Source organism: Orbicella faveolata, unplaced genomic scaffold, assembly GCF_042242905.1.
Source record: "Orbicella faveolata isolate gen_17 unplaced genomic scaffold, um_ofav_v1 contig_48, whole genome shotgun sequence".
In the NCBI taxonomy this organism is placed as follows: Eukaryota; Metazoa; Cnidaria; class Anthozoa; order Scleractinia; family Merulinidae; genus Orbicella; species Orbicella faveolata.
This window is the reverse complement of record NW_028301578.1, coordinates 9,283,706-9,296,552: the sequence shown is the minus strand read 5'-3', so window position 1 is coordinate 9,296,552 and position 12,847 is coordinate 9,283,706. Positions and strand designations below refer to the sequence as shown.

The 12,847-nt window shown below is 37.0% G+C and overlaps 1 protein-coding gene and 1 pseudogene across 2 annotated transcripts in view; one reads left to right on the top strand and one right to left on the bottom strand.

Moving 5' to 3' along the window:
• LOC149096434 (adenosine receptor A3-like) overlaps nt 1–12,847 on the bottom strand; it is a 319,741-nt pseudogene that overhangs the window by 280,129 nt on the left and 26,765 nt on the right. The gene's annotated exons all lie outside the window — the stretch shown is intronic.
• LOC149096442 (melanocyte-stimulating hormone receptor-like) lies at nt 7,399–10,276 on the top strand. Its single transcript, XM_089281665.1, has 2 exons — nt 7,399–7,573; nt 8,523–10,276. The coding sequence occupies exon 2, from the start codon at nt 8,750–8,752 to the stop codon at nt 9,701–9,703; it is 954 nt and encodes a 317-aa protein (XP_089137791.1). The 5' UTR covers nt 7,399–7,573; nt 8,523–8,749; the 3' UTR covers nt 9,704–10,276.

The window sequence follows — 12,847 nt, the reverse complement described above, 5'->3', positions numbered from 1 at the left end:
GTTCAGGACAGTTGCAAAGGTAGTGATACTGTACGGTCAATCGTTTCGTGTTATTTGGAATGTAATAAACGGCACAGTTTGCAGTATGCCATGGAAGCTCTGAGAAATGGCAGAGCAAAATGTCTGAGTTTAAGTATCATCCGTATACGTCAGAAAATAAGGTTTCTTTATTAAAACTTGGGCCTGCTACGGCTTCTATTCTTCGGTAACGGCTTCGTAAAGTTCTAGATCCAACAATCGAATTTCTACCCACCTGTTGGGATCGATGTTAGGAACATCATTGTGAAGCAAATCGCAGCGATCGATGTTATGGAAACAGTCTGCCTGGTTATAATTAATAAAAAGAAATATGTTTGAATGAAGAGCACTAGCTTATTCCCTTTCTCGAGTCATTCCCGAAAGTTTTTTTAGAAGCGGTCGAGTTAAGCAACGTTGAGTGCATGTTTACCTACACAGAGGAACTGCTTCATGATCACTAATTTTCTGTGAGGAAGAGGTCCTGGGATAGTTGGCATGGTCGATGGAAAAGGCAACGTACTGTGCAGTTCTATGAAAGTGGTCGATGCGTACAAGAATGATGGACAATTTGTTCGCTGTTCTGGAGAAGGACTATTAGAGCTTGCGTCAGATCTGAGTAGTGATCGTCATGTCATCGTGTTGGACTTTTATATGGGGTTGACGCGCATTCAGTGAGCATGGCGACCATATTTTCAAATTGAACAGATGTTTGAGGTCAAAGATTGCATTTCACCATTCAAGTAAACATGTCGTCGTCACTGATGTGAGAGACAATCGCCTGAATAGTCTAGCAGGAAGAAGAAAGATAAAGCCGTTTCTGTTTTAGAAAATGACACAGAAAAAATACTCGAGCAGTCTCAGTCGGCAGTCGAGCGAGAATAAACCAAGCACAAAATTAGTCTTGGTAAGCCGAGAACCATTGCTTTATCTCGAATTTAACAAACCCGATAAACAAAATGTTTATGAGATTAATCAATTTACAACCTTGAACTTTTCTCAGTCTCAAAATAATTGTTGACACAGTGATTGTTTGGAATGAAACATCAAAACCACTTCTTATATAAAAATCAGTTAAGATAAACACATAACCTTGTTTTCCGATGCGAATGTTCCAGTCCGTTTCGGGGCGCAGCAGTGAGCAAAGTATAGCTCACTACAGCTCACGGCCAACTGTATCGCAGCTAAAAGGTGTCTCCGACACTATTTCAAACTGATTTGAGAATCACCAACCACAGAGGACACAAATTCCCACCGTCACTAACACTCCTTTCATTCAAAACTCGAATCAAATGGCCTCCAGGTTGACCGCAGCCGCAAGTTTTCCTAGCGTAGTTTTTCAACTCCTGCAATATCGAGGTAACATTCAAGCTTTTCGGCTCACAGGGCTGCTCTGATGAGAAAAACTGACTTGACTTATCCAGCATTTTCTTTAAGATTTGCAGATTTCGCGGTTCAATTCTGCTTTCGCTGTAAGTTTTCATTCCAAGAGAAGCGACGCTCGAGTCAAGTTTGACAGTGGCGTGATTTTCTTGGACCAATCACAATTCTTCGCTACGCATAGCAACCAATGAGATTGCTTCAATTTGTATAGACAATAGATTACGTCAAATGGCTTTTTGTGTGTGTGTGTTCGCCAAAGTGGCTTTCGAGTTATGTTGAAAGATTTTGAAATTAAAAAAAAAAGCTTTATCTGTAGTAGTTTGTTTCGTTATTATATAAAACCAGGAGCCCATTACCAAATAGATTCCATGTTGCCGTGCGTCTGTTCACTAATAGATCACAGAGACGCCAAATGTGGTAAGAACATCAGTGACACACTCGTCTATCGCCTCGTGTGCCACTTATTTGCTCTTACCACATTTTGACGTCATCTGTGATCTATTACTGAACAGACGCACGGCAACATGGAATCTATTTGTTAAATAGATAGTGAGTAGCGTAGCCAATCAGCGAACGGCATTCGTGATAGAACCCTAGTAGATTTATACTAAAAATCGATAGAAACACGGTACATGTTTTTTTTTTTTAATTTCTTAACTAAAAATTTGACAAGAGCTGACAACGATCATGCCAAAGCTTTACACTTGATTAAGGACTCGCCGGTCATAAACAGCATACCCCACAGCTGCCTCTTTACCAAATGAACAGATTGGTGGTTTTTATCTGCGTCTTAGCCATAGAAGAACTTTTAAGAATGATCAAAAACTCGTCTCTCTGTTGTAATTCAGGCAGATCGGTTGGAGGCTGCTCGTAGTGTTTCCCTATTCCCTATAGTTCTAATACAGTGGGCTACCGTGTTGTGCATAAAACACCAATTTTTGTAATTAAAAATAGCATGCCCACCAAACACCGAGAGGAAATATAGTTAATTCATTGATTGTGTTTTCATTTCCCTTTCTTCGTCCTATGAACCATGAAGATTACAGGCCATACTGGTCTCGTTTTGCGATATCAGATGAAAAAACGCAGCAACCGGGTGGAATTAAAAAAATATGATCGGCGAATATACACTAGAGAAAAGGAAAGATAAAGTGTAAAAGTTGAAATTTAGGTGGGAGCCATGAATTGTAGCGATACAAAATGCTGGTAGCTCTGAAGAAGATAGACTCTTTTAGAAATAGGACTTTTCACCTGTGTAACATGAAAGAAAAGAAGACCTTGTTTTTGAAACTTTGTCCACTGCCACTTAATGAAACAATGCAGTTCGCTAACTGCTAATGCTTGAGACTGACGTCTAAGGTTAATTATCTTAATTTAAGGGAAATGACCTCATCTTAAGCGTTTTTTTTTTTTTTTCTGGAGCGGTCGTGAAACAATATTTCAAACACGAGGGGAATGTGTAATTTCTTTATCGCATTTTCAAAATCTCCAAATAGGCAACGGTAAATTAGCTTAATATAAAGTATGAAAATATAAGTTTAAACCTAGAAGGTATGTGGCTTTGTATATTAAAGTAAACAAAGTCAAGAACAATTTTAAGTTTAGAGTAAGATAGGTGTCGACAGCCGGAGTCTTGAATTATCTACATGTACATTTCCAAACGTGCTTGATAACAAAAGGCAAGTGATAACTTTCAGGAAAAGACAGCACAGTCTCGAGGAAAGCGTGTTTCGTCAGCCACAGTTTCATGCCAGTAATAAAACTACAGAGAACAATATGAATAACATAGACTTAGAACTGCATATATTAAATGAGTAAAAAAGAAATGCAGCGAAATATGGAAAATTCGAATGAGTTGAACTTCTGATAAGATGAATCAACCTTAATTGAATACCCAAGCTTTTAACGAAAGCCAATTAAAATGCAACATCTGCTAAGAGTTCATTTCCTCTTTGCAAAACTCCTAAGCTCTCTCGTGTTCACAGCCTAGAATCAACCTGACTAGCAATTTAAAACAAAGCTTTATCGGCCTTTTGGGGAGTGATTATTACACTTTTCAGTGAAATTAAAGTTTAAGATATTGATACAGGAAGAAAAAAAGAAAGAAACAACAACAACATTAACGGTACGTCACAAGTATAGGGCAAAGTCGAAGTTTAACACCAATATCAAGAACCCAAAGGTCTTTAATTTAACGGGGCTTTTTCACTTACTTACAGGTAATTAAAAAATGTCTGTTTTTTTTTCATTGTATGTAAATTATTATCTAGCTCCTACAGAGAGGGCTGATGACTATATTTTACTGTTAAATGGCGGATATCACCGACAATGCAAAATGAAATTTTCTATCAGAATAATTAAATCTTCAAATGGTTTTAGCCTCCAACGAGAGCTGTCGACGTATTACAAAGCTTCCTGCCAATCACTGAAAGCTGACTACAAACTAGCAATACGCACCTGCTTCAGTTAGAAATAAGGTTCTTTTTTTCTGAAAGATTAATCAGGCTTAAATCGATAGCTCTAACTGATCAGCAAAAAAGAGCCTTTTAGGACCAGAGAGCCATCTTCGAGGTAATTTAGGTTAAGGTTAACTATACATGCTAATTCTTTGAGTCTGCAAACTTTCGTTTAGGTCGGGTAGCTGTGTGCCAACATATGTACCCTGTTGCTTTGATTCTGTAAATGAACACCCTCTCAATTCCAAGTGGAAATCTGAAGTGTAATTATCGCGTGATTATTGTGCTAAAATCCACTGCGGTGGGTATAATATGTACTTAAAGTCCAGAATCTTGTTATTAGTATTAGTATCTAGACCTAGTTTAATACAATCCAGGGAACGACTAGGCGAGTGATTCCAAAAAAAAAATTGGACAACCGCGAGGCGCGAAGGCGATTTGAAGTTACGAACAAGGATACTTAGTGAATTGTACGATACGAGGTCCAACCACTGATAAAGCGAAACAAAAACAAATTTGGAGATTACGAGTCTTTAAAGGGGCACTATCACGACGATTTTGATGTACTTCTGGTGAAAGTGAGTTGAAATTATGAGTGAGTACCTTCGTTTGTACGTAAACTCTTTATATCCGACGTAATGTAGACGAAAACAGTTGATGCGTTTTCTGAGTGGAAGCTACCTTATTATAAAATTTCCTCGCCGTAGTGCGGACGGGACCTAAACGATACTTAATCTAATGTTAACGCTTTAACCAACAGGAAAGATATCAGACGTTTCTGACTTAAAATAAGGAAATTCGTCAACAAATTGAGGTAACTAGAGCAACGAATCGAAGAAGAAGAAGAAGAAGAAGAAGAAGAAGAAGAAGAAGAAGAAGAAAATGGCAAACGTTTCAGTAGATGGAAACCACACCACGATTCAAGTGATATTTTGCATCCCTGGTCCTTATGAATTTTATCAGCAAATGCTTTTTGCAAGTCTTAACATCACTCTGGCAATCATAATATTTCTGGGGAATGCTCTGGTTATTGTTGCTCTTCAGAAGGCATCGTCTCTACGTCCTCCATCGAAACTCCTCTTCTCTTGCCTTGTGAGCACCGATCTTGGCGCAGGTATTGTTCTGCCTCCTCTTTACATTGTTCATGTACTGTCTCCAAAGCATTCCAGGCTCTGTTCGTATCTTTCAATGAGTACTTGGATCTTTGGTTTAACGTTTTCCGGGGTATCTCTGTTGACACTCACTGCAATAAGTGTGGAGAGAGTTATCGCCCTGGGATTGGGGCTAAGATACAAACAAGTGGTAACTTCGAAGGAATTTTGGTTTTTATTATTGCATGTTGGCTTGTTAGCAGCTCTATAGTGAGCTTGTTACCATAACGATAACCTGCATAGTACTATTATTGACTGTGGTGACTTCCACCGTCTGTTACACGGTGATCTATCCAAAAATCCGCCGTCACCAAATTCACATGCAGGACCAGCACATTCACCGAGGGCAGCCAAACAGAGAAGGCGTTCCACTGAATATAGCACGATACAGAAAGTCAGTGGCAAGTGCAATATGTGTGCAATCAACATTGCTTGCTTGTTATCTACCATTCGGAATAGTATTTGCTTTATCGGGAATTACTGGCTAATTATATACATGTACACCATCAATTTCCTTGGCTTTGAATGTAACGATATCCCTCGTTGTCTTAAATTCAGCTCTCAATCCATTTCTGTATTACTGGAGGATCACAGATGTACGTCAAGAAGTTAAGTACATGATCAGGCAGTTTTGTTGCTTCTTCTCGAGTTGAATGCCAGCATTACTTTTTGAAAGAAATTAAAATCAACTTCGTATAACAATATCGAATCTTACTCTAAAAAAAGTACCCTAATATTTAAACACGATAAAAACAAATAAAAGAGTCACGATATTTTAAAAATAGAGTTAAGCTTAGATATCTACTATTCAAGCTGCTTCGTTGGGCATCCTCTCTTTATCCAGTTGCGTGTTGTTTTACTCGCCCTCAAAGCTCTGTTGACGAAGATCCCTGATTTTTCCAACGTCTTCGTGAGAGCCAGTATGAACTTTGCTTATTTGGCTAGCTTTGAAGCTATAGACAATTCATGGACCCACCCTTTCGGAAAATGCGTGATATCTCTCTACGTGAGACAATAACAATAATCATAACCATAACCATAATAATAATAATAATAATAATAATGACGATGATAATAATGATAATGAAAATAATAATAATTAATCTCTATGGAGGAAGTTCCCGTCACATTGAGTAAAATTATAAGGCATGATTTGTTCCAACGCTTTCTTTACATAACACAGCGCTCTGCGAATAACGTCTTTCGCAATTTGCAATTCACATCCCCAGTTTCCACGCTTTCCGAAAGGAACGCCTGTCTTTATGAAGTCCCATTTGGTGGCTAAGAAAAGGAACAGCCTGCATTTACTGACTCGGGTTTTTATAGGGAAGCCCGAGTAATTAGATTATTTGCCATCGATTTCTTTCGCGTGATAGTTAAGCGAATAATCTGATTGTTTTAGGCGTATAAATCTACTCAACGTTTAAAACTTCATCTATTTACAGACACTTCGAAAATGTAAAAAAAAAAAGTGGCCCTCATTTTGCCAACAATCGCACACTGCTAGGCCACTCGGTATCTTTAAGAGAATAGATAGTAAGTTGCGTATAGCGATAAAAAGAACGTCTTGCGCGATAGAACTGTTAATCTTCACCTCTAAAGGTATCTTTTCGGAGATAAAATAAGGGCCTGAGGTTCTCTTTTGTTACACAATGATTATGTTTAGGGTATCCTACAGTAGCTATGATCAAAGCAATTTTGTTATAAAATACAAAATTGTCGTATTTTAACAGCGCTTACTTCAAAAGTTAGATCAAAGTAAGTTGTTGAATCGTTGGAGAATTGACTTCTGAAAATAAAGGATGTTCAGGAAGCCGAAAAAAAAGATTTATATAAGAAACAAAACTTCCGCGCTCGTAATTCGTGACCAGCTTATGTAATAATGATAATGTTGACAGATTGTTGTATGACGACTGCCGATCATTAATATTCAATTTTGTACGTTTATATTCCTTTGTGCTCAGACTCCTCTTCCTTTCGAGGGAATCTTTTTCTATAAGGATTCTTTGGAGATGAAAAAAGTCTTGATGTTTTCTCATGTGACACGATTGTCAAATTTAGAGTTTACTTTATCAGACTGGACTTTTTTTAAGGTGCAACTCCTGGGAAAGGACGTATGAAAAGCAAATATTCCGCCTTTGCAATACGTGACTTTGATGTTATTGTTAGCTTTTAACACCATTAATTCACGAGGCTGGTGATAATAAATAATTAATGACACATCGTTTCATAGCAAAACGTCCATTCAAATAATGATATTTTTTTCTAAAATAAAATATACTGTATTATTGCTTCGAATTTATACAAGGCAGAGTTTAAAGCGAGGCTTTAATTTGTTTAAATTTTACAAACTAACAAAGATATCGATCTTAGTTTTTTTTAAATTATTATTATTATGGAAACGCATTAACTGACAGATGAAATGGCCTTCAGTAAGGTGCCTATAATTACTGAGGCGTATGGGAACTAACTAACACAGCCACCTGTAAACATTAGAATTGGTGCTGTAAAGAAGGAGCGCTGAGCCAAAGCATGACAAGTTTGTGAAAAGGAGACCAAACTAGACAGGTATAATAACGTTTTATCTTCTTCTTTTTCTAAATCTAAACTGTAAAAAGTAAGTACACTTAATTTATTTATGGCAGGTCTGGGGGAGTTGCGCGGCAAATCTTGAAAAAAAATATGTGATGACAATATATTTACGACAAGCATTCAAACATGTACATTCCGTTTTCGTATGTTTGAGAAAGGGGCGTCAGTAATAAAATATTCCCATTTGTAAAAGAAGAGAGATAAAACCGTCTTTACTCTTTATACCTTATTCATGTGAACTTGGATTTGAGAGAGTTAGGCACTTCAACTATCACCATAGGCTGGATTTAAGCATGAATGTGATTAAAAAGTATATTATGACAGTGTTTTTAATGGACATGAAACTTCGCATGTTTCACTATCAGTAAACCTTTTAAGCATATCAGAACGTAAAATACGTAAAGCGATTCCCACGCCCAATAAAACGTCGAATGGTCAAGATTACTTGCGATAAGTAGTTACGGATAAACCTTCAAACGAGGAGTTCCGAGTTCCCTTGCCTAGGGAGCTCAGGAGTTGAATTTTCGTACTTACTGAAAAAAAAAAGGAATTCGTCATATCATATCAGAGCAATTTTGTTATAAAATACAAAATTGTCGTATTTTAACAGCGCTTATCATCCAATGCTTGATACCATTCACTTAAAAAAAGCGATTGTGTGATGGACCTTTTCGTGACGATTTCGTGTTTCACGTATAGTCAAAAAAGCCCTCTAGAGATTAATTTGTCGTTCTATTTAACTAAGTTAATGGGTTGGCATACATCTTTTTTTTTGCGTCGGTAGATGCTCGAAACAAGAAAACTTCAATTCCGTTATTTAACACTGTAGGTAATAAATTCTCACCGGGTGTTTAGTAGAACTCTTAATACTTATTCCTTAGACTTAATATTGCGATAGGCATACTGACTGCTTTATATTCATTAGAAAAGTCGTCCCAACCAAAGATTGTTGCACGAAAGACTGACTATTGCCGCAGGCCAATCTAAAGGAAGTTCAAGAAAATAGGAAGTGGCTTATTTTTGTTGAAACAGCTTGATATAAACACTCAGGAAAGCACAAGATGGGTAAAATATTCAACTAACCTCTCGAATAATAAGACAAACTGAATGTAGAAGGAAGAAATCTTGGCACCTACCTCAGAGCATCACACGATGAAGATGGGGAACCTAACTGTGCATAAGAACGAGACAGCGATTCAAGATTCATTTTGCAATACAAGACTCCTCGATATAAATCAAAAGATAATCATTTCTGCATTTAATGTTCCCCTTTCCATCACAGCATTACTGGGGAATATTCTGATCATCATTGCACTTCAGAAGCCGTCTTCCCTTCATCCATCATTAAAGCTTTTGTTTGGTTGCCTCGCAATCACCGATCTCTGCGTGGGCCTCATAGCACAGCCTCTTCGTGTTACATATCTGATGTCTCCAGAACAGTCCAGACTTTGTTACCATGTTTGGGTCCTTTATAATACCTTAGGTCTCATTTTTTGTGGTGTATCTCTGTTGACACTGACTGCAATTAGTATAGACAGACTTCTCGCCCTGATATTGGGGCTACGATACAAACACTTGGTAACTTTGAGGAGAGTTTGGGTCGTTGTTGTTATTTCATGGCTCTCAATAATTGCCATTGTAATCACAATCTTTTACAACTTTTCAATTAGCGATTTTGCGGTTAGCACGATCTTATTGCTGTGTATAATAATCTCAACTTGCTGTTACACAAAAATTTATTTCACATTACGAAAACATCAAGCGCAGTTACAGGGCCATGCTCACCAAACACGATCGAACAGAGGGTGCTCATGGCAATCCAAGAGATCTACTCCTCTAAATATAGCGCGATACAGAAAGTCAGTGTCCAGTGCATTGTGGGTAAATGTGACGTTAGTGGCTTGTTACCTTCCTATTGGTGTCATCATAGCTATATTTGCTATCACTAAACGAAATACGCTATCCATTGACTTAGGTTGGGAAATAACGACGGTAATCGTTTTCTTAAATTCATCCCTAAATCCTTTTATTTACTGCTGGAAAATCAGGGAAATAAGGCTGGCGGTGACGGACACCATTTCTCGCTTTTGTTATTGCTTAAGGTAAATGTGTACAAATATGTCTTTTTAAGAACGCATCAAGCTTGGAACATAGGCCACCCATATACCTGAAAACATTATTAGCTACAATATAATGATTAACGGATAACTTTAGGGATTCAAACAAAATGATGTAATGGTAGCGGAGAGGTAAGAAACACCTGCTTTAAGGGTATATCCGCACAAGTTTCCTTCTGACAATTTCAACTAACAGCGCATGACCATTAAGGGCCAATACATTTAGGAAGGGTATGTATTTCCTCAGGACCCTTAAGTGATCCACTGGTTCGCAATAAAGCATTGTCTACCCAGTATCTAGTACACAGGCTGGTCAAGAATAGTTCGTCAATCAGTTGGAATGATAGCACCTCAGAAACGGGTAATTTTGAAAAGAGACTAAGGAGGCACCATTAAGCAAAGAAAATATAATTGTTTTCTAAAGTCACCACTCATCACAATATTTGTTTTAACTTATTTACCTTTAGTGATTTGTTAAATTGGTAGTTGGAGTTGGCAAATAATAAGCATAACGTGGACTGTTCGATTTTAAAGGGTGCATTAAAGAAGCTTAGACACAAAATATTGAGTTATTTTTACCATGCATAAAATTTCCTTAAAATTGAAGAAAACCTGCAAATAATAGTTTACTAATTTAGAAAAACACCATAGGGTTAATAATAAACTATAAGGGACCAAAGATGATCAAGGATGGAGGACATAAACTCGGATTACAAAAGACGAACTTGAAAATTTAGGCTAAACTTTTCGAGATGCGCAAGCTACTGTAACGTCTCTATGTTTAGACGTCTAATAATCTCAGTTGATGTTGCTATAGGCAACTAGTGGATCGACGCTACAGAAATGCTATTACTATTACAATATTACATTATCACAAAGGTAAATAAGGTAAATAAAGTCCATCATTTGATGGACTGCTTACTTTGATCTGAGAAACCCTTTCACAAGCATAATATGTAATATATTGCTGATGCCCTATCGGAGTTTTTCGGAAACGCAATATTCAGGCACGAAAGTAAGGGCATACTGGGTATGAACCCTGAGACGTACAGGCTAACTCGTACCCCTACCTTAGTACAAGGGGGGATAGAGGAATTCCCCCCCCCCCCCGACATTTGACGGAGTCATTTGACCCGCTATCTTGGATTTTACTATTCTTTTTTCAAAAAAGGTCAAGAAATAAAGAAAATTAACGCAAAATTAAACCAGAATTCGTATGAAATGTATAAATTCATAAATTTGTGATATTTGATGAAGAAAACTGGAAAAAAACTACAGAATAAATTCTCTCAAAAACCTGATTTTTCATCAGACTTGATAGTAATGTTAATGGTAACTTTATTTACAGACGGTAAATCCTTCAGAAAAGATTGTAAAAGATCAGCTAATTATCGCTAACTAAACTAACTAACCTAAACTACATACTAAAAGCTGCTTTACAAGGATGCCATGTTAAAACTCATTCAAAACTGTGGTGACGTATGCAAATCATACAAAGATGTTGCTGCACGAAGGTCACTGGATCGGCTGTTCCACAACCTGCCTCCGCTGAAAGCGAAACTCGCCTTCAAATAATTGGTGCGGGGCTGCGGAAAAGCCAATTTATTTTCAGTGTTCCTAAATCGATATGATGTTATGCCTAGCACTCAGATACTCAGGGGTATTCCCATCTAAAGATTTGCACATCATAACAGCAGCTTATTCAAATCTTTGATATTTGAGTTTACACCAACCCAGTGCCCGGAACAATTCATCGATATTAGAGTCATAATTGGCACACATTAAAATACGGGATGCACGATTTTGGAGCTTCTGAAAAATTTCAGAGAGACCACTGCCACAGTTTCCATAGACAACACTACAGTAATTAAAACATGGTTGAACTGAGCTATCATATACATTAATTAACATAATAAAGGTGTATGATGTCGTATTCGCTTGATTGCACCCAATGAAGAGGCAAAGGCAAATGTTTTGTATATGACATGGAATTTGATGGTTGCCATGGCAACGTCAAAAATGATCGCCACACAATTGACATACGAATATTTTAGCAGAGAATGAACGAGCAGCTACTGAAAGTTTCAGCCTCTTTGAGTAAATCTTCTGAGAGTTAAAGGATAAAGTATATGATATAGAATATTTAGCACAGATATCAAGAAGTATCGAGCAGGAAAATTGAATTTGTATTTAATTTGAATTGACGGCTACGGGATATTTAGGCCAACAGTTATTGAGCCATAGGATACTCAGTCCCTTCTCCCCCTCCCCTCCTAATGAGGTCTCATTACTGTCAACGGTCGAAAACAGGAATAACTACGCGAGTGGTATAGAAAAATGAGCATACTGCTTCCTGCAACAGGCGACATACGAAATCGTTCCTCGTAGGGTTCCTAATAGCGATTAGGCGGTCGTTGGTGTCAAGTTAAATAAACCAAACAAAATGCTTTCAAATCCTAGGAGAATGACTCCTGCATTACCTTTTCAATCCTACATTCTTTCGAAAAAACAAACCTGCAGAAAAGAAGAATTCAAAAATTGTCACTTTTGGCTGCATTGAAAATTAAAAGAGAAAATTCAAGGTCAAAAAGACAGATCAACCGAAAATAAAGTCAATATTTATTCAGGTATATAATAATAATAATAATAATAATAATTATTATTATTATTATTATTATTATTATTATTATTATTATTATTATTTGTATATGTGATTGGGGGCCAATCAGGAGACCCAGAGTTGACATGAATGAGTTATTGTATTTTTCTAAGATTGACATGTTATAAATTAATCATCTGAGAATAATTAGTTTTGTTTTTGTTTTCGTTTTTGTTTTTGTTTTGTTTTTTGTTTTTTAACATGTATTTTTCTCAGCCTCGAAGAACCAAAAAGAATGTTCGAACTAGTTTTGTGATGACAAATGCAACTTATTTTGTGTACCTCTCTGTACCCCCGTAAATAAAATTAGAAGTAGAATCACGTGTCTTGCTTTCTTTGTTCCAGAACAAATAAACATACTTGTACGACAGGAAGACATTTAAAATATAAACAGTTGAATATAACCGAGCATCAAATACTCCAATTGCACCTCGGCAATGATAATAATAATAAAGACAAATTGTACCTCAAAAT

Coding starts and splice junctions, on each gene's coding strand:
- LOC149096442 (XM_089281665.1), top strand. CDS start 8,750: ATGAAGATGGGGAACCTAACTGTGCATAAGAACGAGACAGCGATTCAA.